Source organism: Physeter macrocephalus, chromosome 8, assembly GCF_002837175.3.
Source record: "Physeter macrocephalus isolate SW-GA chromosome 8, ASM283717v5, whole genome shotgun sequence".
NCBI classification, from domain to species: Eukaryota; Metazoa; Chordata; class Mammalia; order Artiodactyla; family Physeteridae; genus Physeter; species Physeter macrocephalus.
This window is the reverse complement of record NC_041221.1, coordinates 78,428,183-78,453,810: the sequence shown is the minus strand read 5'-3', so window position 1 is coordinate 78,453,810 and position 25,628 is coordinate 78,428,183. Positions and strand designations below refer to the sequence as shown.

The 25,628-nt window shown below is 41.5% G+C and overlaps 1 protein-coding gene across 8 annotated transcripts in view; it reads right to left on the bottom strand.

Annotated features, from left to right (window-relative positions):
* PDE8B (phosphodiesterase 8B) overlaps positions 1 to 25,628 on the bottom strand; it is a 281,364-nt gene that overhangs the window by 17,553 nt on the left and 238,183 nt on the right. For 7 of the 8 annotated variants that reach the window (XM_024121540.2, XM_055086624.1, XM_024121554.2 and 4 more), the window contains 8 exons: positions 16,494 to 16,536; positions 12,893 to 12,970; positions 11,352 to 11,428; positions 9,718 to 9,882; positions 7,100 to 7,145; positions 6,552 to 6,687; positions 5,448 to 5,646; positions 1,007 to 1,224 (listed from right to left, as the gene is read on the bottom strand). In XM_024121540.2, the coding sequence (XP_023977308.1) occupies positions 1,007 to 1,224; positions 5,448 to 5,646; positions 6,552 to 6,687; positions 7,100 to 7,145; positions 9,718 to 9,882; positions 11,352 to 11,428; positions 12,893 to 12,970; positions 16,494 to 16,536 (962 nt within the window). The remainder of the gene's footprint in view (positions 1 to 1,006; positions 1,225 to 5,447; positions 5,647 to 6,551; positions 6,688 to 7,099; positions 7,146 to 9,717; positions 9,883 to 11,351; positions 11,429 to 12,892; positions 12,971 to 16,493; positions 16,537 to 25,628) is intronic. The other variant, XM_024121557.2, reaches the window with a different exon arrangement.

The following is a 25,628-nucleotide window of genomic DNA, read 5'->3' as shown; positions in this document are numbered from 1 at the left end:
GGCCATCATCAAAAAATCTACAAACAATAAATGCTGGAGAGGGTGTGGAGAAAAGCGAACCCTCTTGCACTGTTGGTGGGAATGTAAATTGATATGGCCACTATGGAGAACAGTATGGAGGTTCCTTAAAAAACTAAAAAGAGAACTACCATATGACCCAGCAACCCCACTATTGGGCATATACCCAGTGAAAACCATAATTCAAAATGAGACGTACCACAATGTTCATTGCAGCACTATTTACAATAGCCAGGACATGGAAGCAACTTAAGTGTCCATCGACAGACAAATGGATAAAGATGTGGCACATATATACAATGGAATATTAGCCATAAAAAGAAATGAAATTGAGTTATTTGTAGTGAGGTGGATGCACCTAGAGTCTGTCATACAGACTGAAGTAAGTCAGAAAGAGAAAAACAAATACCGTATGCTAACACATACATATGGAGTCTAAAATAAAAAAATTAAAAAGGTCATGAAGAACCTAGGGGCAAGATAGGAATAAAGATGCAGTCCTACTAGAGAATGGACTTGAGGACACGGGGAGGGGGAAGGGGAAGCTGGGATGAAGTGAGAGAGTAGCATTGACATACATACACTACCAAATGTGAAATAGATAGCTGGTGGGAAGCAGCTGCATAGCACAGGGAGATCAGCTCGGTGCTCTGTGACCACCTGGAGGGGTGGGATAGGGAGGGTGGGAGGGAGTCACAAGAGGGAAGGGATATGGTGATATATGTATACATATAGCTGAATCACTTTGTTATATATCATAAAGTAACACAACATTGTAAAGCAATTATACTCCAAGAAAGATGTTTAAAAAAAATAAAGATGAATAGTTTAAAAATACAGTTCAGTTTATAAGGTTATTATTTTACTGTCTGATACAATGGTACAGCCTTCCCCCTAAGAGGAAGCTAAGTACTTGGAGAAGTTAAGGAAAATGGAGTTTCCCACTTATATTTTACAAACCTGAGCACAAGAGCCCGAGCACACAAACCTGTCAATATTCTTGAAAATGTTGCATTTGCTGTCCTTGACTGTGAGCTGGAAGGCCAGGGCTGTGTGGTGACTCTCCAAGACAGCAGTGTCATTATAGAGCACGGCGAGTTCACTGCCTGCGTTGCACAGGAAAGAGTTGGTCCTTCCTGGGTGATCCACGTCATGGACTGTGGCAGCAATCAGGGCAGCCACCTCATCTAGCTGATCGAGGCTTCCCTGGGATCAGGGGGAGGCAAGGTTGAGCATTACCCACTGGATGTAGGAGATTTACACTCATCCCTGTCTCTCTGGAGGGGATGAGCCAGGGGGTCCTTCTCTGACTTCCTAGAAGTTAAGAGGCCACCTAGGGTATATCACATCACTTTGCTGTACTGTGGATTATCTGGAGGGAAATAGAAGTCTGAGTAGCAGTTATAATGGATACCTAAATTCTTTCTCCAGAGTTCATTCACTCTAGTTCTTCTGCAGGAGTATGCCAAACAGGCCTTTTCAAATGTATGCTGTGTGGCATATTGCCATGACTCTCTTCTGTGAGTGGATAGAGAAGAAAGTGGCCTAGGATCACAAGTGTTACTTTATTTTGCCTACTTCTGAAAAGATTTTGAGAGTATGGCAGTAAATGGCACAGATACAACAAAACTCTTCACACAAAGATAAAAGGATTACAGCCAAGCAACACAAGAGGATCAAGGGCAAGAAGAATTTTCCCAGGAAAACTGAGGGTAAGGGGGCTCTTACAGTGAAGAACACAATTCAGCTCTGGGCTAGCAGGTGGGAAAGGCTAAAAGGGAGACCCTCTTTCTAACGCTCTCATTATGTAGTTAAAGAACACAAACCAGAGCATCAGGGGATACAAATGTTTTTTCAGCTCACAGCTTTAGGAGGAAGTTATCAAATGGGCTACTGTTATATAAGAGACACTGTACTTTATGAATTCATTCCTTTAGTTATCATTTATTGGATGCTTACTGGGTGCCAGTTGTCATGCAGAGTGCTGGAGTTACAGTGATGAATTATACTGGCATAGCCTGCACTAATGGAGTTGGTAATTTACTGGAGAAAGGTACAAATAAGGAAACACACAAAATTAACTTACTGTGAGATGGGTTAAGAAGGGAAGTACAGGTGGTTTGAGAGTGTAACCATGAGGCTTGATCTAGTTTAGGACAGTGCTGTCCGTTCAGCTTTTCTGTGGTGATGGAAATGTCTGTATGTGGGCTGTCCAATATAGTAACCCCTAGTCACTTACAGCTCCTGGACACTTGAAATGTGCATTCAATTGAACTGAATGTTTCATTTTATTTAATTTTAATTAAATGTAAATAGCCACATGTGGCAAATGGCTGCTTATGGACAATGCAGGTCCAGAGGGTGGGCAAGAATGGGTTCTCTAAGTAAGTGATTTTTATGCTGGAACCTGAAGGATAAGCAGGAATTAGCCCGGCAAAAAATGGCAAGGGAGAGAAATATAGGCAGATACGCCTATGTGATGCTCCTGATGTGAAACAAACGAAGTGGCTTATTCAGGAAACTTAAAGAGCATCATTGTGGCTGAAGGGTAGTGAGTGAGGGGGAAACTGGTCCCCAGGATGAGGCTGGAGGGGTGGGCATAATTTTTGGTTTTCCTGAGTTGCTTTCCTAGGCTGTGGGAGAAAAAATTGCAAACTGCTTCTCAGATGCTAATAGGTAAGGAACAGTGAATGTGAAGCTCAGCCCTGAAAACTTTCCTGAAGGCTGTCCCTACCAGAAGGAAGCCATTTCCATTTCCAGTCCTGACCTCCTGGAGCTGGTGGGCCATCCTGGCTTGCCTCTAGTCCACATGAACCGGTTTCCTGAGGGGGGACAGCAGTCGCTGCCATTCTTTTCAGCTCTTCTCAGAGACTGATTTTGTAATGCCCAGGGCAAACAAACATGCCTAGCCCCCTTTTGCTGCTGGTTAGGAGAGGCCATGATAACCCACAGGTACAGTCAGAATCCAGAGCTGCCCTGACTTGGCCTCCACTCTCACTGATTCTACCTGTGCAGTGAGGACCCATGAGGGCCAAACTTTGGGCCTCCAGCTAGTGCTCTTGGAGTATGTTCAATTTTGTTTGGAGTATGGGGCCAATTTATTTTTAAATTCTTCAATGACATAGATTCAAGTAAGTGGAATAGACAACAAATAGCATTAGACAAGGCATGTCTTTCCTTCCAACTTACACTGATTTAGACCTGGCACTTTTACAGAGATACCAATAAAGGGCCATGCCCTGCAGTTTTGGTGGTCACTGTCTAATAATGCAATGTCTGACAAGAAATGCAGGGAGGCAGGGAAAGAAGACCGGGCTGCTCACTAGCAGATGGAAGAAGCAAGGCTCTTCCCATGGCAGGGAGGGACTGTCTGTGGAAGAAAACTTCCCCACCAAACCCACGGCAGGAGAAGTTCCCCAAAGCCTTGGAGGTGCAGACATTTCTGCATAGTTTTTTCCTCCTTTAACCAGCAGGAATAGATTTGGATCACACTGAAGCAGACTGGCCAGAATGGACTCCATTCTAGATTAGCCTTTCAGACAGTTCCTTTTCTAGGACAAATAGTCACTCACTCAGAGAATAACAAAAGAATGCTGGCTATCCTCATCTCTCCACTTGCAGTGGTTCTTGGGAACTGGTAAGAGTGGGAAGGGGATAGGGTGTGCAACAAATTGAAGGGGAATGTCAGCTCTGGACGTGTTATCTATATGGCTGGGTTGAGGACGTGGAGCTATGTCACGGTGACATTAAGAATTTTAGCCTTATAAAGAAATTAGGGGTGACAGGTGACATGGATATTTGGTAAAAACATTTTTCTGACTCTCTTTGTCAGTGGCAGCAGGTCTGGTGAAAGACACTTCATGAATAAATCCCACTTGAAGCGCCTCATGGTGGACTAACCAGTGATCTTGGGCTGCTACTAAACCTCTGACCTCAGGAGTCCCTTCCAGCCCAATTCTCCGGGGTTCTTTGCAGCTCTAAATTTTCTCATTCTTTGGCCTCTTAGAAAATGTCTTTTGGATTATAAGCATATTGTATCTAGTCTTAGACTTGTTTGTATTGCTGCTATTTGAGAATTCAATCAGACTCTGAATGTGCTAGCAGAACAAACAATTTAAAGAAAATTTCTTATTTTAGGGGAGGGAGAGGAAAGGAGATAATAAAGTGACTAAGCGTTCCATAATTTATCAAGCATTTAATCTATATTTTTCTAGAGTGCTTCTGCTTAAGTGGGGTTCATCTTTAACTCAAGGCTGCAATACCTATAGGTCACTTTGGTCTCAGCGTTAATGCCCAGGTCCTGTCCTCATTTGGCAGTGTGCAACCTAAGCTGTATAATATCTCATGTAATGTAAAATGGAGGAAGGTGAACCTGGAGTAGGAATCTGGAAGTATCTTAGCTCCTCAAAGAAAAGCACTGTAGAAACAGGCTGTTATCACCTGTGATATCACCTTTTTTAAAAGTAGGAGACAAAAATCTTCAAAACCATCATTCTTGAATGACACTCTTTGCTTTCTTGCTGATGAAAGTAAATGCCAGGATCAGTCTTTGGCAAAACTGAGAGGGGAACATTCCCCCTCCCCATTTTGGTGCCATTTCTGCTCTGTTTACCTATCCCACTACTGCTCTTCTCCTTAAGTACCTAGGGTCTTAAGACTAAGTCAGAAAGTGATTGAATGTTAAGCATTTGCAGATTGATTTGAACCTGTCTCTACATAGTACCTGTCCCAAGGGTATCTATATTCTAAGCTTCACTTCTAATTGTAGCAAAGGAATTACAAGCTTCACTGTGAAAGTGATGGTAGTTGGGGAAGAGGGGAGATGGGGATCTCTTGCCAGCTATACATGGGGTATACATAGGACTGCCCTACAAATCAGCACCTGTAAATGACAGTATTGACTTCTAAGACTTAGGAACTTGGAACTCTTGCAGAATTATACAAGTCATTAATATACAGATATACACATTCATACCTACACAAAACACACATATATATGTATGTAAATCAGTAGGATGCTGAATGGCTCACTACTGTCTGCATTGTAATATACCAATGACAAAATTCTGATCCTAAAATTTAACCTCCAAACCTAGTAACCATTTGCTCTAATAATTAAGTTCTGTCCTCTAACCCAGTATCACAAAGGGCTCCTAGTGAACATTTGGAGAATGGGTTCATGGATCAGCCAGACATGTAAAAGAGTCTCTACAGTGGCATAAATTATTATTTTAAGCATTTGTGGGAAGGGCGGGGTGGGAGAAAATGCCATGTCTTTACAATACCAAAAGGACCAGTCAGTTTGGTAGCTCAAAAACTCTGTCAAAATTGGTTCCAAAATAGTTGTTTGCCTAACATATTTATTAAGACTGAGTTCTTAGATCTCTAAAATCTATGCAGGTAACTAGATTGTGATATCAAAATTCTACCTTCACTCTTTCTTTTCCGAGGAAGAAGGCAGTGGCGTGCAGGACATCAGCGGCATGAGTGGAGTTGTGGTAAGCATTGGAGGAGTGGTAGTTGGATTCAATCACTTGGAGCCAGGCCCGAAGGGTAGTTTCAGAACAGTGTAAAAATTCACATACTCCAAACCGGGAAAAGACTTTTAAGCCCAGGTAAACCAATGGCCTGGAAAACAGGGAAAAAAACTCTGATTCATTGTATTCACTGCTCCAGAAGCTGCTTTCTTTGAAGCTACTGGGAAATTGAGTCATTTTTTTCCTGATGCTTCATAGGCACAGGGGTATAAAAATATGTCCTCTCCAAATTAGAAGGTGATAGAGCATCTCCTCCTCACCAGCCACTTCTTTAAAACTAGGTGCCTCATGGTGGTTAATCCAAATGACTTCTAGACTGTCTTAAGTCATCTGCCCTTCAGTGGCTCTAACAACCGAGAGGTCCCTGACAGTCCCTCTCTGTCTCTGCTTCCATGTAAGCTTTGCACTTCCTGTGTCCCCTGAGGAAGTTACTGAGCTTAAGGACAAAAGGAATGGCTTGTGTGGGTTCAGCAAAGTCATGTCATTTAGAATTAAGTTACTTATTTATAGTTATCATTCATATCCAACACCCCTGGAAGAAAATGGACTTCTGTAATAGAAGAGGACTTTCTGTGTTATCTAATCTTTCCCCTGCTCATAGGATGGATCAAAAGAAAAGTCTACAGTGCTCTCAAACTCATTTTGTAAGGTGGGACTTCAACAAGTTTGGGGCTGAGAATACTTAAAACTCTTGGCTCACTGGTGCAAAGGAATGACCTGGGTAGATCTGAAGAAGACACTCAGTATTTCTTCATCCTGGGTATCACCAGGCTGATCCCACATCTTACCCACTAATACTCTCTTCTCCATAAAGGAGTTCACTCAAGGGGCCACAGTCTCTCTGTGCATTTGACACTCCTCCAGCATGGCATGAAAAGCAGAACCTGGGAGGTCACTTGTGGCAAGGACTCACATCTCCCTCAAAGTTTCCAGATGTGAAAGTCTTGAGTGTGCCCATCAATCCTCCCCCTGCCTACAGCCAGAGAAGCCACATACCTTTTGTGCGTCACAGCTTCCAATTCAAAGATGTTGAACTCCCAGCTTTCCTCATTATCAAGTAATTGAGCGATAGAAGGGGGAACATCATTGATGGTTACTGGCATCCCAAGGTGACTGTGACTCTGGGGCACATCTGAGCAAACAGATGGGGCAGGAAGGGTGGGTAGTTGTGGAATCTTGAGTGCTGCTGAGCACTTGTCATCTTCATGGTTGTTACTAGAAAGAAAGTCTTGAACTTCCAGAGGTAAGAAGATTTTCCCTTCAGGGTTCTCTTACATTATTAAACTTCAGGACCCCCCAATAGAAAAATAATTCCGTTTAACTGTTTAAATATAGAGAGATTTGCAATTCTTATTCTGACAGCGCTCAGAGAAGTAATTTATATTAGGAGACCTGGTTTCAAATGTAGACCATAGAGATGCTTAAACTCCAATGAGACGAATAGAAGTATCACCAAGGCCCTTCCCAAACAATAATCACAACACTGAGGGAGAGAAAAGGCCAGAGACAGGTTATCAGTAACAAGTGGATAGAGGACAACTTACTCTTAGTGAACACATACTCGTTTCCTGACAACCTTCTCAAGCCATCCTGGAATAAAGAAAGATGCTATGAGAAACATGCTTTATATGCCATTATCGTTATTCTCTCATTTTTTTTATTAGCCAAAGAGATTTGAATCCTGAATAACCCAGTCAATCTGGAACTCCAAGTTGAAGCTCAAAATCAAGTGAGAACAATAGCTACAAAACAGTGGATACTCTCCTTTCCAAGGCTGTTAGCCCCAGGAGATGGAGAATTGAGAATTAAGTGGCTATGACTGCATTCAGGTCTCACACCTGAGCTGTGAGTTAGCTCTGTTCTCATGCCATCTTTCTCTTGTTGCATTTTGAAGCCACATAATGAAATCACAAAAGTGATCTTGCTTCGGGTGCATGTTAATTTGAAAGGACCCCAATTACCCTCACAAGGACTGTGTTATTCTTGTGTTCTTAGATTTGCATCCTGGGGAGCCAAAGCCATGGGCCACATCTGGGGGATGATTTAATGTAAAGCCTTTAAAAGGTTGGGCTAATTTTTGACTAACATCTAAATTAACTTTTTTCCAGCTGTAGTTTCTGTCTTATAACATGAGCTTCACTGTTAGCCTTTAAAGGAAGTTTCTGGATTTGAGGTCTTTGGAAGGGCAGCATAAGGGAGTGAACAGAATTTCGATGTTCTGCCATTTACTAGGCTCTTGAACTTTAGTCCCCAGATGTTCTTGCATCTCATTTTCCTGCCCTCTACCTTCTACCCCCGAGTACCTAATTATTTAGACCTCTGCTTAAAAGCCATTTGTAATTGCTTATTTGTCATCCTCAGAAAGTATGTGCTAAGGTTTAAAGTATTAATGAAGGGCTCTCCTGAAGTCACACTCTGGATCTTTAGGCCAAGAGCTTAATTTTCAAAACTGGATAAATAGATAAGTAACAATGGCCATAACTGTCCTACCTCTAAGGCAGGTATCACAAGGAACTCCTCTGTTCTTAATCTTTCTTTCTTTTCTTCCCTAATGCTACATAAAAAAGGTGGAATCTTGTACTGGTTCCTCACAGCATTACCTGGACAGGAAGCCCAACATGGTATGGCAGCAGGGGAAAGGAGGGCAGATAACTTGTTCTAGGAACCAGAATGGTTCTGCAGCTCTGCAGTGGCCAGCCTCCTGACAGACCCTTGGCAGTGTTCTATTTTTTTCTTTAATTGCAGTATTGTTGATTTACAATGTTGTGTTAGTTACAGGTACACAGCAAAGTGATTTGGAGATATATATATATATATATATTCCTTTTCAGATTCTTTCCCATTATAGGTTATTACAAGACATTGAATATAGTTCCCTGTGCTATACAGTAGGTTCTTGTTGTTTATCTATTTTATATACAGTAGTGTATATCTGTTAATCCCAAACTCCTAATGTATCCACCCTCCCCCCAACATTTCCCCTTTGGTAACCATAAGTTTGTTTTCTATGTCTGTGAGTCTATTTTTGTTTTGTAAATAAGTTCATTTGTATCACTTTTTAAGATTCCACATGTAAGTGATATCATGATATTTGTCTTTCTCTGTCTGACTTACTTCACTTAGGTATCACTTTTTAAGATTCCACATATAAGTGATATCATGATATTTGTCTTTCTCTGTCTGACTTACTTCACTTAGTATGATTATCTCTAAGTCCATTCATGTTGCTGCAGATGGCAAACACACACACACCTTGCCAGTGTTCTTTGGAACTAAAGTCTACACTGCATTGGGATGGGGCAACCAAGGCCAGCCGAGGGGCTCAAAAGGATCAGGAGGTCACTCAAATTACAGGCTCACCAGAAACCTTTAGCAGGAACAAGGAGGATGGACCAGAAAGCCAGTCAACACTCAGCATTTGGTGGCAGGGCTAGACAGAAAACTTCAAAGTAAAACTCTTCGATGACTCTTGGACTTTTTCTCCCAAAGAATTCTTCCAGCTTCAGTTTCCAATAGGGAGCACAAATGAATAATTTGAATTTTCTCATTTTTCTTCACTTGCTGATAGATTATGATTACAGTCAAATAGATCACAGCAGAAACACTAGAACAGGATGACTCCTTAGAAATAAGCTACTTTTAGTGGTTACAAATGGTGGTATTGGAGTGCCGGCAGGGGGCAGCTCCTCCTCTCCTCCCCATACTGAGCCACAGCAGCTCCACTCTGCTTTTATTGATTATAAAGGGAACGCTATATAAAGGTTTTATTTAAAGAAAGAATTCTACAGCTAAGATTTTGGAAACTAGTGCTGTCATCTAAGTACCAACACTTTCATTATATAAAGAGCCTGAGGTCCAAGGAAGCCAAGCCATAACCCTCAATGGAATACTCTACCAGGTCAAGGGGAAGAAGTACAAAAGGGCTCCATTGTGATATTTAGCCTTCAATCAACTGTCTATTTACTCCTTACTGTAGTACAAATTCAGAAGGACAAATTAGTCATTTGTGCTCCTGCAACTGCTTCTGGTCATGCTGATGTTAGCCCATACAGCAGGTATTTCTACACCTATAGGTAACAGTTTATATGTTACATGTTGTATGTTCTCTGGAGTGCACTTAACATTGTCTGTCCTGCATTTCTGGTTTTTCCTCATCACTCACAGTCATCAGGCCTCCCACGAGATCACTGGTGTGGGGATCTTCATCTTTGGTACCCAGCTGAGGGGAGTACAGTTCTGTGGTCCGTAAAATTTCTAAAACTCTGTCCAAGGCTTCTGCTACTGTGACAGGACTGTTTTCTTGGGCTGCATTAATTATATTTATAACCTAAGGAAGTAAAGAGAGAGAAAGAATAAATTTGAGGACATTAGGATTCTTCTTCTCAAAACTCACTCATGTGCCTAGAATCCAAAAGAAATCAGATGATAACACATCTTATTGTTCAAAATGACCAGTGCTTTCACGGCACTACTCTCTTTATACTGAAGCGTGCTTCTCATCCCACCCTATCCCGGTGTTTCTCTTACTTCAGGGACTACATTTTCTCAGGCTCCTTTGCTGATCCTTCTCCTTTAGCTCTCTTCTACAGGTTGCAGTTCCTCAGAGACTAGTGCTGGGCCTTCCTCTCACTCCACAGTCCTTTCAGAGATGAGCTCTTCCATCTCCATGACTTTGGACACATACGATCCACATGCCCAGGACTCTCAAATTTATATCCCAGCCCTGAACTCCTTTTTGACTTTCAGATTTATATATTCAGTTGCCTGCCTGACATATCTATTGGAATATCTTACTTACATATCCAAAACTAAACTCACGACCTTGCTCTCCTCTTCCCAAAGCAAGCAAGTAAACCTAACAGAAAATGAAAGACAAGAGCTGTACTCCTCTGGTTTCTACATTGCCGTGAAAAAAAACACTTCTATTAATCTTGTGCTCAAACCAAAACCCTGGGAGGCCCTGGTTGACATATCACTTTCCCTCAATTCTCTCCCTACCTGACAGTATAACTCATCATCAAGACGAATTGAATTTACCCCCAAATATTTCCTGATCTACTCATTTCTCTCCACCTCCACTGCTGTAATTCTAGTACAGCTAACACAATTTCTTGCTTAGAGTTCTGGAAAAGGTCCCTAACTGTCCTCTTCTCTTTCACTCTTGCCATCTCCAGTCCATTCTCTGCATGGCAGCTTGGTGTTATTTTCAATAAACGTATCTGGTCATATCACTGCCCTACTTTAAACTCTTCAGTGGTTTCCGTTGCACATAAACTAAAATATAAACTTATTACAGCTCTATTGGCCAGAATGAACTGAGCCTGGCACAACTCCATGTCACCATTTCTCCCCTCTGCTCTCCAAGCTCCAGTCACACCTGACTTTCTTTCAGGTCCTCAGTTGCTCCATTCCCTCCTTTTCCCACCTCAGTGCTCATCCCTTGCTGTGCCTGCTGCCTAGAATCCTCTTCTCCTAACATCTTTGTATCCTTCAGGTCTTACTTCAAACATTACTTCCTCTACAGAGAGACCCTCCCTGACCACCCCTCTCACCCAACCAAACGACGGCCCTAACCTAATTTTCCCTCATAGAAACCTGTTGTTTTCCTTTATGGCAGTTATTGCAATTTATAACTACGTATTTATTATGTGTTGATTTGTTTAATATCTGTTTCCTTTACTAGACTGTAAACTCCATGATATAGGTAATAGTATGCCATTCATCACTTTATCTCCAGAATATAGCCTAGTGTTCAGGGGCCCTGATTGCAGAGTAGGGGCAGCAGCTGCTACTCACCTTTGTGATGGGAGCCTCGATGGTCATGGAATGGATCCTTGCCATGGATGGATAGCGACGATTCTGTAGGCTTGGTGCTGAAGAGAAGTCAGGAAAGTTGTATCTGGTTCTGGTGGCTCAGCTGCACTTAAGTGCAGCAAAGGAACCCTGCACGGACTGGGGGCCTGATTCCCACAGGACTACTGTCCTCCACTGCTCCCCATAAAGCAATGAATTCACCCATCTCTTAGTCCTAAAAGGCTGAGAGCTCAGCCACTACTTGCCAGGGACTGGAAAGGGTGGTCTGGCCTGGAACATTGATAACAGGAAGGCTTTATGAGTCTCAGGTCCACAGGGGGATTTCAGAGAAGGTTGATGGGATCCAGAGGCCTCATCCCAAAAGCCTAATGATCCCCCAGGAGTTACTTTCCCGTAAGCCACTGAAGCCCAACTTGGGCAGTTCCATCACTTTCAGTCCTCAGCCACAGGCTGGGTAACTGGATGACTGCAGTGTAGGAGGAGAGGCACGATCCGTGGCTAGGGTGGGGTGGGCAGAAGAATGAGCCCCCCCTCATCGTGAGTTAGGGCCAGGCACTCCTAAGACTTTAGGTTCTTAGCACCAGGAGCCCACGGTGGGTCTAGCTCTCATCTGTAAAAACTGAGCTAATCCCGTTGAAATTCCTTCACCCATTATCCTCTCCATCTAAAATGTCCTATCCTTACATGTGGTTCAAAATCCAGAAGGTAGAAGCTTTATTTTAAAAGCATTGTTCTCATCAGATCTTCCTACCCCTCCCTGAGAGGCAGGCAGGAGGGAATAGAACTTGCATGTTATAGATCTGATAACTTAATGTAGCCGATGTCAGCAGAGCCTGCCTGCCGGTCAGCCATCTTTGTAGCCATCTCCACTGCCAGAGCAGCCACCATTGCTGCCCTTCTATACTCTTCAGCCTTCACTTCTCCCATGCTCTGGAGAGATAATGGATGATCCCATCTCAAACTCTATTCTGAAAACTAAACTAATCCAGTTGAAATGCCCTCATCCATTATCCTCTAAAATGGATACCCTCTTCATCTATCTACACCCTCAACCCATCGGGAAAACTTTCAGTCCATTTTCTTCCTTCACGTTCTTGGTCCCAATCCCTTGCATGCCTTGTGGTCTATCAATCTTCCTCTATGAATTATACATCTTATCCCTAGAGTCTTTGGTCCTTGCTAGTTCAGCCACTTCCCTCAGGCTCAGGTTTCCCATTGTGACCTGAAGGATAGCAGCTAAGAGTGACCTAGCTATTGAAACTGAGCTGCTCTAGTGGTTATGTGGCCTAACACACGTTAGGCCATAAAGGAACAAGCATGGAGTCATTTCACAGAGAAGGCAAAGACTATAAAAAGTTTAAAAAAAAAAATAAAAAGGCCTAAAAATTTTTCCATCTACAGGAAAAAAGCCAGTTTAGTTGTAATCCTATTCCTTGGGGTTTTGTTTATATGCTGAGGAATTCTTAAATATATTTCTGTGTCATTTTCTACACTTTAAAGTCAAGGAAATGTGAAAAACTTACCATCACTGCCTCGAGATGATATTGATTTCACATCAATGGACTCTTTCCTCCTGTTCTTGTATCTGAATGAATGAGACTCTGAGGATTTCAGATCAGTAATGGAGAGTGATTAGTTTTCAAGCTTATTCACAGGCAAAGTTTAGACATATTTTTTTCCCTCATTCTCCAAAGAAAACGAGGTTACTTTTTAAGCACTGTAAAATATTTTTAAGAAATAGTTAGCCACTGTCTCTTCAAATCATCAACACATACAGAAGTATCAGTCATATTAATTGTAAAATGATGTCTTTTCCTGTGGTACCACATTACATTGTAATGGAGCTTATTATTAAGGGTTACTTAGTTCCATTAATAAATATCTTCTTGAAAATAAACATTAAAACTTGGGGGAAATTTTGAGGGGTTCATTTTGACATGAAGGACAATACATTTCAATGGGTGGGGAAGGCTTTTATGGGGATATTTGAGGAAATAAAATACTAGTCAAATCCACAGAGAGTTGAGTTTATTTGAGAAACTAATTTGGACCAATTTTAGGTCCCTCTGTAAAGTCAGACCTCTTGATGGTTTTCTAGGTTCTCCTGAGGATATGATTTCATCAAATGATGCAGACTGTTGATCCCAGGAATGAACAGAAGAAAAAGCAGTTTTCTAATCCCAACAAATTCCAACAATTTAACTCTCACTTTTGTCCTTGTTTTCTGAGGGAAAAAAAGCACTTAAAAAATCTGTGTAAGTCTTTGCAGACTTTGAATTTAATGCTCAAAATGTGCTGTCACATTAATGTGAGATCTAATCAAACGGTGCATGCTACCAGTGAGGACCAAAGTATAAAAATGTCAGGGCAGCAGAGGTGGCTTCAGAAAAATGCATTTTCAGGGCATTTGCTTCTTGTAGGAGTAACCCATGAGCAAGGAGAGAAACTTAACCATAACACAGAATTTCTCCTCACTGTGCAGAAAGGAGGCAGATGTGCAGATTTCAGCAGGGGTATGCTTTTCTTAGACACTGATAAATGATCCTATTCCAAGAGAGAAAAAAAGATGCAATGCTTTTTAAAGAATTGTCTAGTGACACCAAAAAAAGTACAAGAGAGCATAGTAATTAAGAGAACCAATTCCAGAGCCAAATTGCCAAAACTCCAATCTCCACTATGCCATCTAATAGCTGTGTAACTTTGGGAATGTTCCTTCTCTGTGTCTCAGTATCCACACCTGCAAAGTGGGGATAGTTATAGCATCTCATTCATAGGCTGTTGTGAGATGTAAACAAGTTAATTCATAGATAGCACTTAGAACAGTGCCTGCTACATAGTAAATATAAAGTTCATGTTTGCCTACTATTTTTAATTACATCTCTCCATCTGCATGTATACCTTCTTTTTAAGCAAACGTGGGATCATGTTATAATATTATTCTACTACTTGCTACCACTTTATAATATGTCTTAGATATTTCTCTAGATCACCTTTTTAACCATTTACTTTATGACATTAAACATCTGATTCAATTTTAAAAAGGTTAAATCAGTAATGAAACTTGAATTATATTTATACAGCATAAAGTGGAAGGCAGAACTATTATAAAGTTAATCTGAACAACATAGCCAGCCATAAGACCTTGTCTTAAATCACCTAACTTAAACTATTTTACTACCCCTTTGCCTAATTTTCTTTCAGACCCTGCCTTAATAATTTTCCTAGCCTTGGATTTGAGTTTCAGTATTTCTTTATAAGATACCTATAAAATTATATTGTTAAGATCATATTACATTTTTCAAACCCCGAGGAACTAATACTGGTCACTTGCAAGACACTGGATTTAGCCTATTATATTTAAGAATGCAATAATCATACACATTCCTAACAGTTGTTTACCAGATAACAAATTAAATCTAACTTATTAAATATTTAAGATTAAATTCAGGATTAAAGAGCACAAGAATTCCTCGAAATGTAGTTTCCAAATAAAACTAAACTAGGGAGGCTATAGCCCAGGCTGGCTGGTTGAATTCTAAATCATTCACTAGAAATAATTATTCAAAGATGGATAATGCTTATTCTTTCTGACTTTTATCTCAGCTAAAATTAAGAAAATCTATAGCAATAGAAAAGACTAAAAGTTTGGAGAAATTATTTATTCAATAAAGGCCATTTAAATCAAAGAAATCATTTGTTCATTCTCTCAAAAGATGTTGTGGAATGAACTTTAAAACCAGAGAAAAGAAGGATAAGAGAGATTCAAATAGCTGTACTCAATGGCAAAAAAGGATACAGTGTCATCAATTTAAAAAAAAAATAGCTACCACTTACTGAGCACCTACTATGCACCAGACTTGTGCTTTACTATTTATTTTAAATATAGTAATTATCTTACATAATCATTACAATTCTGAAAGCTACATAGTGCTATCCCCATTTTACTGATGAGGAGATTTAAACTTGGAGAGATTATGTGGGTAGCTCAAGGCCCAAGAGTTAATAAATGGTGGAACTTATGCTTTCCAAGATGGGAGAGTTTCAGTTAATCAATGTTCTGTATTTATTGAGTGTCTATTATGTGCAAGGCAATACTGGGCACTGTAAAGGATATGAAAATGCTTATAACAGTTTTTGACACTCAGAAGCTCGTAAGTAAGTTAAAATAATACTCTCACTGGGTTAAAGAAATAAACTAAAACATCTGTGAAAGAGAGAGACAGAGAAAAAGTGTGGAGGGAAGGGGAGAAGGATACCAAACAGTTAAACGCCAGGTACTTCTAGACATTATATACGTTTTCTCCTTTAATCCTCATAACCACAATGAGATAGGCATTGTTAATTCATTTTACAAATGAAGAAACAAGCTCAGAAAGATCAAATGAAATCTTTCTGAGTAGGTGAAAATATGGTCCATTTTAGAATCCAGGAAAGGCACTAAGTAAGTAGCCCAGGGTCCAACTTTATGCCTCAGTGGCTGGGAAAGCCAGCAACAAGGGAGAGAATGTGGTGTGTGTGCAGGAACGAGAATTTTAAATATTTGGTAGCAGACTGATTTTCCCCTCTAATGATCAAAGAATTCTAGACCTTTCAAATGTAGAAGTCATTAGGTTCAGCCTCCTCTTTTTATGGCAGAGGAAACCAAGAGTCAGACAGTGAGAGTCTTGCTCAAGGTACGATGTGAGGATGTGGGCAGCTGAAATGGTGATTTGCTGCTCCTCACTGCCTGGCGAGGGCCCATATTCACATTTTCTAATTGTGTGTAATCACCGACTGCTGCAAAGAAAGGGAAGACTAACTATGGTATAATAATGTGTGTCCCCTGGACTTTCGGGCCACTCTCTATTTTGAGTTTACCTTGCTCTCCATGGTTTCTAGTCAGCGAAAAAGACCAGGATGAAGAAGGCATTCAGTAGAAAAGGTTGCCATGAATGAAGATTCAAAGCTTTTTTCAGGGATCCTGCTTTTAACCTCCCTCTCAGACCTTTTAGTATCAGCACTCAGATATCAGCAATCCAAGTTCTGGGGTGGTGAGCGTCAATCCAGACTTCTTCAGAGTGATTCATAGACTTGAACCCACAAATTCCACCTGAGTATGTAAGAGTGAAATTGAAGTATTCTCACCTGTTTGAGAATTATCTCCTGAGTCACGATGAACCTTGTGAATCTAAAGTGGTTCAGAAGTTTGGTAAAGCAAGAAAAAGAGATTTTAAATATGGTATTAGTTACATTTCCAACAATTTCATTAAAAACTCTGAAAAATTCAAGAAAACAAGAAGCTGCACAGATAATATGAACAGATGAAAGATGGACACCAGGTGATAATACTACAAATTCTCTGTTACACCCAGACACTTATAGAATGCCTGAGCCTGACAGCAGGGAGATACCCAAGGGATACACTTTCTAAGCAAGACATCTAGATCTCCAGTCAGCTGTTCTCATTTTGACAGTCTTCAGAAATGCAGAAAGACAAAAAAAAAAACAAAATTTAAGATTTTTATATGTACTCTGTTTATATTTCAGACATGTTATACATTTTTCCTGTAATATAAAAGCAATCTGAATTTAAGCCTAGGATATTAAAAAACCTTCCCCAAAAGCTCTTCAAATGCACTTCAATTATAGACAGTCAATTTACTAAATGTTTCTTCATAAGGTCTGAACTTTAGATTCAATTTTGCACCTAGTTCTTAGTATCAGTTTTTTTGCGCTAATGCTCAGTACATATCTGTCAAATGTTTAGTGAAGTTATTAACATTAGAAATAATAAATATGCTTTCTTTGGGGGTTCTGCATTTCTGGTGTTTATAACTAAGACACTGTTACTGGGGCACACCTAGCTTTATCATGATTATAATCATGCTGCTTTGCTGCTAAATCCACCTACTTCCAGTTTCTCAAACCATCACACATTTGTAAGCACTGAATGAATGGAATAAGTTAACCTGAAAAACAAGACAGATGAGTATGTAGGACTGTTTATGGGGGAAGATTAGTATGGTTTAGCAACATCAGCTGTAACAGCCAGAAGTCCCATATATTTCAGATACAGTAAAATGTTCCAGCTTGATTGAACCATTGAAAGATAATCATGTAAAATTGAAGTGTTAAAATAGGGGTTTTGTATGAATTATTCTGCACAGTTCATTCCACATAATTACAGAAAAAATTACATGGCCAGCCTGTGTGAGATCTTGGTCTTATATGTGACTAAGGGCTGTGACTTATTTATCCCGTAATTATGGGAACTTTTTATTTCTGCTGTGAACAACTGTTTTATGTTTCTCCTTTACAAATAAAGATCATTTGCTACAAAGCTACTGAGTGCAGTATGAATTTCTGATAACCAAATGAATACAACTTTTTCTCAGCTTTAGCTCAAAAGCAAGTGATCTTTAAATGCTTAGCTTTTCTCTTTGAATCACAATACATCTCTCTCCTTTAGGAACAAAGTCCCATGGCTCCCCAGATTACACAGAAAGCCACTTTCTTGTCTTTCGTTGACTTCTTCAGGCCAGCTGATTGAACTGTGGGCCTCCTGGGAGGTCAGTGTAGGCTTTGTGTTCCATCTAGTCTCAATGGAACTAGATGAAGCCCAAGGTCCAGTAGATATGCACAGTCCGACCCTGCCTTCGGGACGGAAATGTGCACCTGCACCTGAAGGGAGAAGAGGGGACAGGGAGGAGGGGTACCAGGTCCACCTGCTGAGGTGGCTCTGGCCTTTCTCCACACAGGATGTTGCATTCAGCGATTTCTGAGTTGAGCACGCTGCATCCCCATAAACCTGTGCCCCTAAATTGGCTCATCTGCCTCTGATGGGCTCTTCGTTATGGACAGCAGCAGAGACTGGAAATACTCCTCAAACAACCAATCACCACTTGCTTTGCACGCAGAGGTTCTCCAGGGCTGCGTCAGGTCATTATTCCCTTCACAATCCTCTGTGGTAAGAGCAGTGCCTGAGGACAGTTTGCCCGTCACACCCCAGCAGTGCTAGGTTTTTACTGAAGCTTCCAACTCAGGTTATCTTCCTGCCTCTCCCAAATACCTCCTCTTACAACCAAAGATTCATTTGAATGAAAACAATTCTTTTAGAATTACAATTTTCTTCTTGGACGGCTAAACCCACCCATCATTTATAACTTGGTATGAATGCTTCTATTAAAATTATTTCCTCATAATTCTCAGTCAGGCTCACTGAGGAAATACAGAGAATGAGTGGTCCTGTAGTTTGGCACTCTCTGGTGGGCGGCCAGGAGAGGCCTGTGGGCCTGAGGACCTTGGGCAGGAAGAGAGGAGAAGCCACTTCTCCTGTGACCAAAGCAGCCATCTCTTACTGTTTGCACGGTGCTAGCAGCTCTACATTTACAATCTAGTCATTACAGCACCCTCGAAGGGAGGAAAGGTTGTCATTCCTTCTGACAGATGCAGAAGCTGAGGTTTCGAGAAGTTGAGGGGCTTGTCTGAACCGCACAGCCAGCAAGCAGCAGATCCCAATTTCAAACCCGGCTCTCTCCATCTAAAACCACTTCTCTTTGTCACGTTACTCTCTACAGTCAGGCCCCAGAAGGGAAACCCCATCGCAAGCTTGTTAAACTGGGGTCTGAGGACAATATCCCCGGGTTCAGTGAAGGGCATCTGTTTGAATACAATTTTCTTTGTAATTTTGGGGAGGGTTTGCATCTCTTCTGTCGATAGGTTTTGTCACATGCATGCTAAAGCAAATCTCTCTCTGTCAGCCAGTCTCTCCAGAGTGTAGTGTTTTTGTTTTCCCTTTTGTAATGGAAATGCATACAATAATGATGAAGAATTCTGATATCATGTGTCCCCCAGGCTTCAGCACTAAGGTTCTGCAATGTGAATACTGCTGGCCTTGCCTGTGCCACTCTTGCCAGAGCTCAAAGCTGGAATTTCTTAGCAAGGCCTTGGAAGCTTACAGCCTGTTTTTGGAAAAAAAAAAAAAAAAAAAAATCATAATTCCAATCTTTTAATTCCTTAAAATACTATAGGTTCCCACAAGTGTTATTGTCCTTGTGCTAAATGCTTTGTGTACAGATACCTGATTATGCTTGGCTCAAAAGCACTATGAATTCTGGGTTTGTGTGTGCGCACGTGTGTGTATGTGTGATTTCAGGGTCATTTGATTGTTTTCCTCTTAAAGAATAATCATTTTAAAACGATATTTTCTTTACACATCCACCAGAATGTCTAAAAAAGAAATTCTGTCAAGTATGTGGAACAACTGGAACTCTCACATGTTGGAGGGTGTATAAAGTGGTACAGCCACTATGAAAAAGGTCTGGTAGTTTCTTATAAAATTAAACATATGCCTACCCTATGACCCAACTCCTCCGTATTCAGCTCTACTCCCAAGTATCTACCCAAGATAAATGAAAGCATATATTCACAAAAAAGACTTGTCTCAGAATGCTCAAAGGAGTCCCAAACTGAAAATAGCCCAAAAGTCTATCAACAAGAGAAATAAACTGCAGTAGAAATAAGAAGGAAAAAGAAAAAAATACTGACACATAACAACATGAATGAATCTCAAAACACTGATGATGAATGAAAGAAGCCAGCACAAAAGAGGAGACACTTTATGAAGCTCTAGAACAGGCAAAACTACTCTGTGGTTACATAAGTCAGAAGAGTGTTACCTCCGGACGTGGGAAGGAAGGGAGTGGAGGCAGGGATAACTGGGAAGGGGCGTGAGGGAACGTCTGGGTTGGGAAGGTTTGAAATCTTGATGGGGTCTGCAATACAGAGGCATATGCATTTGCTGAAACTCAAGGAATGTTATACTTAGGATTTGTACATTTCACTGTATGTAACTTTTACCGAAAAAATGAAACAACTCACAAACAAATATTAAACTCTAATGAATAATATGCAAGCCAAAGTACCAAGGGGTGAAATGTCCTGATGTTTGCAACTTAATTTGAAATCTATCAAAGAATAAGATGGACTGATGGATGAATTCGGGGATGTATAGATGGACTGATAAATATATGGATGGATAGATGATTGAGCAAAATGTTACTTATAGAACCTAGGTGGTGAGTACATGTGTAGTTACTTACAATTCTTCTCTTTTATATGTTTGAAAAATTTCATAATAAAATATTGAGAAAATTAAATGTTCAACTGACAATATGGATTGATGGCTAAAAATTGGAAGTCTGAAACAATTTCAAAATTTGTGAAAATAAATAAGATGAAGAAAAGAACAGCCTGATGAGCAAGATGAGTGACATCTTGCTCATCTTGAGCAAGATGAGTGACATGTCATGATCCCTGGGACTCTGTACCACGAGCCTGGGCATGAGGATGATGTTCCATTTCAAACCATCACTAAGAAATTGTAGACAGCAGCTGTCAATCTTAGAAGTATAAGATTTACCTAGGTAACTATTTAATACACTGATTTTAATAATTTTATTGATAGATTTTGTGAATTATGGAGTTACAAATGAACCTAAATCTTGGTATCTCTTATAGGAGAAAAACTCAGAAATAACTTTTTAAATGAAAAATCATGAGACTTTTTAGCAATTAAAATGAGTCAAGGAACAGTTTTGGCATCCGAGGTGAAGGGTGACTTGAGCTAAACTCAAGGTGACAAGGGAAGGAGGATGTGGGGCTCTCGATGGGGCAGGGCATAACTTCAAGATACTGCAGTTTTGGTTCTAGACCACCGGGATAAAACTTTAATAATATAGATCTGGAGACCTTCAAGATGGCGGAAGAGTAAGACGTGGAAATCACCTTCCTCCCCACAAATACATCAGAAATACATCTATATGTGGAGCAACTCCTACAGAACACCCACTGAACACTGACAGAAGACCTCAGACCTCCCAAAAGGCAAGAAACTCCCCACGTACCTGGGTAGGGCAAAAGAAAAAAGGAAAAAACAGAGACAAAAGAATAGGGATGGGACCTGCACCAGTGGGAGGGAGCTGTGAAGGTTTCCACACACTAGGAAGCCCCTTCGCGGGCGGAGACTGCGGGTGGCGGAGGGGAAAGCTTTGGAGCCACAGAGGACAGCGCAGCAACAGGGGTGCGGAGGGCAAAGCCGAGAGATTCCCGCACTGAGGATCGGTGCCGACCAGCACTCACCAGCCCGAGAGGCTTGTCTGCTCACCCGCCGGGGCGGGGTGGGGCTGGGAGCTGAGGCTCGGGGCTTCGGTCGGATCGCAGAGAGAGGACTGGGATTGGCTGTGTGAACACAGCCTGAAGGGGTTAGTGCGCCACGGCTAGCCAGGAGGGAGTCTGGGAAAAGTCTGGACCTGCCGAAGAGACAAGAGACCATTGTGTCGGGGTGGGGGGCACGAGGAGAGGAGATGCAGAGCACCGCCTAAACGAGCTCCAGAGACGGGCATGAGCCACAGCTATCAGCGCGGACCCCAGAGATGGGCATGAGACGCTAAGCTAAGGCTGCTGCTGCAGCCACCAAGAAGCCTGTGTGCAAGCACAGGTCACTGTCCACACCGCACCCCCCCGGGAGCCTGTGCAGCCCGCCACTGCCGGGGTCCCGTGATCCAGGGACAACTTCCCCGGGAGAACACACAGCGGGCCTCAGGCTGGTGCAACGTCACAGCGGCCTCTGCCGCCACAGGCTCACCCCACATCCGTACTCCTCCCTCCCCCCGGCCTGAGTGAGCCAGAGCCCCCGAATCAGCGGCTCCTTTAACCCCGTTCTGTCTGAGCTAAGAACAGATGCCCTCAGGTGACCTACACGCAGAGGCGGGTCCAAATCCAAAGCTGAACCCCAGGAGCTGTGCAAACAAAGAAGAGAAAGGGAAATCTCTCCCAGCAGCCTCACGAGCAGCGGATTAAATCTCCACAATCAACTTCATGTACCCTGGCCACGGCCGGGGCCCCGTGATCCAGGGACAACTTCCCCGGGAGAACACACAGCGGGCCTCAGGCTGGTGCAACGTCACGGCGGCCTCTGCCGCCACAGGCTCACCCCACATCCGTACTCCTCCCTCCCCCCAGCCTGAGTGAGCCAGAGCCCCCGAATCAGCGGCTCCTTTAACCCCGTTCTGTCTGAGCTAAGAACAGATGCCCTCAGGTGACCTACACGCAGAGGCGGGTCCAAATCCAAAGCTGAACCCCAGGAGCTGTGCAAACAAAGAAAAGAAAGGGAAATCTCTCCCAGCAGCCTCACGAGCAGCGGATTAAATCTCCACAATCAACTTCATGTACCCTGCATCTGTGGAATACCTGAATAGACAACGAATCATCCCAAATTGAGGGGGTGGACTTTGGGAGCAACGATATATATATATTTTTCCTTTTTCTCTTTTTGTGAGGGTGTATGTGTATGCTTCTTTGTGTGATTTTGATGTATAGCTTTGCTTTTACCATTTGTCCTAGGGTTCTGTCTGCCCATTTTTTTTTCTTTTTTTATTACTTTAAAATTTTTTTTAATAATTATTTTTTATTTTAATTATTTTATTTTCTACTTTTCTTTCTTTTTTTCTCCCTTTTCTTCTGAGCCGTGTGGCTGACAGAGTCATGGTGCTCCAGCTGGGTGTCAGGATGGTGCCTCTGAGGTGGGAGAGCCGAGTTCAGGACATTGGTCCACCAGAGACCTCCCAGCTCCACGTAATATCAGTGAAAGCTCTCCCAGAGATCTCCATCTCTTCGCTAAGACCCAGCTCCACTCAACGACCAGCAAGCTACAGTGCTGGACACCCTATGCCAAACAACTAGCAAGACAGGAACACAACCCCACCCATTAGCAGAGAGGTTGCCTAAAATCATAATAAAGTCACAGGCACCCCAAAACACACCACCGGTTGTGGTCCTGAACACCAGAAAGACGAGATCCAGCCTCATCAACCAGAACACCGGCACCAGTCCCCTCCCCCAGGAAGCCTACACAACCCACTGAACCAACGTTAGCCACTGGGGGCAGACACCAAAAACAAAGGGAACTATGAACCTGTGGCCTGCAAAAAGGAGACCCTAAACACAGTAAGTTAAGCAAAATGAGATGACAGAGAAACACACAGCAGATGAAGGAACAATGTAAAAACCCACCAGACCAAACAAATGAAGAGGAAGTAGGCAGTCTACCTGAAAAACAGTTCAGAGTAATGATAGTAAAGATGATGCAAAATCTTGGAAATAGAATGGAGAAAATATAAGAAATGTTTAACAAGGACCCAGAAGAACTAAAGAGCAAACAAACAATGATGAACAACACAATAAATGAAATTAAAAATTGTCTAGAAAGAATCAGTAGCAGAATAACTGAGGCAGAAGAACAGATAAGTGACCTGGAAGATAAAATAGTGGAAATAACTACTGCAGAGCAGAATAAAGAAAAAAGAATGAAAAGAATTGAGGACAGTCTCAGAGACCTCTGGGACAACATTAAAAGGGGTCCCAGAAGAAGAAGAGAAAAAGAAAGGGACTAGGAAAATATTTCAAGGGATTATAGTTGAAAACTTCCCTAATATGGGAAAGGAAATAGTTAATCAAGTCCAGGAAGCAGAGTCCCATCCCAGATAAATCCAAGGAGAAACACGGCAAGACACACATTAATAAAACTATCAAAAATTAAATACAGGGCTTCCCTGGTGGTGAAGTGGTTGGGAGTCCGCCTGCCAATGCAGGGGACGTGGGTTCGTGCCCCAGTCCAGGAAGATCCCACATGCCGCAGAGCGCCTGGGCCCACGAGCCATGGCCGTTGAGCCTGCGCGTCTGGAGCCTGTGCTCTGCAACGGGAGAGGCCACAACAGTGAGAGGCCTGCGTACCGCAAATAAATAAATAAATAAATAAATACACAAAAGAAATATTAAAAGCAGCAAGGGAAAAAAACAAATAATATACAAGGGAATCCCCATAAGGTTAACAAATGATCTGCAAGCCAGAAGGGAGTTGCAGGACATATTTAAAGTGATGAAAGGGAAAACCTACAACCAAGATTACTCTACCCAGCAAGGATCTCATTCAGATTTGAGGAAAAATTAAAACCTTTACAGACGAGCAAAGGTTAAGAAAATTCAGCAGCACCAAACCAGCTTTACAACAAATGCTAAAGGAACGTCTCTAGGCAGGAAAAACAAGAGAAGGAAAGAGCTACAATAACAAACCCAAAACAATTAAGAAAACGGTAATAGGAACATACATATTGATAACTACCTTAAAGGTAAATGGATTAAATGCTACAACCAAAAGACACACACTGGCTGAATGGATGCAAAAACAAGACCCGTATATATGCTGTCTACAAGAGACCCACTTCAGACCTAGGGACACATACAGACTGAAAGTGAGGGGATGGAAAAAGATATTCCATGCAAATGGAAATCAAAAGCTGAAGTAGCAATTCTCATATCAGACAAAATAGACTTTAAAATAAAGACTATTACAAGAGACAAGGACACTACATAATGATGAAGGGATCAATCCAAGAAAAAGATATAACAATTGTAAATATTTATGCACCCAACATAGGAGCACTTCAATAAATAAGGCAAATGCTAACAGCCATAAAAGGGGAAATCGACAGTAACACAATCCTAGTAGGGGACTTTAACACCCCACTTTCACCAATGGACAGATCATCCAAAATGAAAATAAATAAGGAAACACAAGCTTTAAATGATACATTAAACAACGTGGACTTAATAGATATTTATAGGACATTCCATCCAAAAAAACCAGAATACACTTTCTTCTCAAGTGCTCATGGAACATTCTCCAGGATAAATCATATCCTGGGTCACAAATCAAGCCTTGGTAAATTTAAGAAAATTGAAATCGTATCAAGTATCTTTTCCGACTGCAACGCTATGAGACTAGATATCAAGTACAGAAAAAAATATGTAAAAAATACAAACACATGGAGGCTAAACAATACACTACTTAATAAGCAAAAGATCACTGAGGAAATAAAAAAAATACCTTTAAACAAATGACAATGAAAACACAACGACCCAAAACCTATGGGATGCAGCAAAAGCAGTTCTAAGAGGGAAGTTTATAGCAATACAACCCTACCTCAAGAAACAAGAAAGGTCTAAAATAAACAACCTAACCTTACCCCTAAAGCAATTAGAGAAACAAGAGCAAAAAAAACCCCAAAGTTAGCAGAAGGAAAGAAATCATAAAGATCAGATCAGAAATAAATGAAAAAGAAATGAAGGAAACAATAGCAAAGATCAATAAAACTAAAAGCTGGTTCTTTGAGAAGATAAACAAAATTGATAAACCATTAGCCAGACTCATCAAGAAAAAAA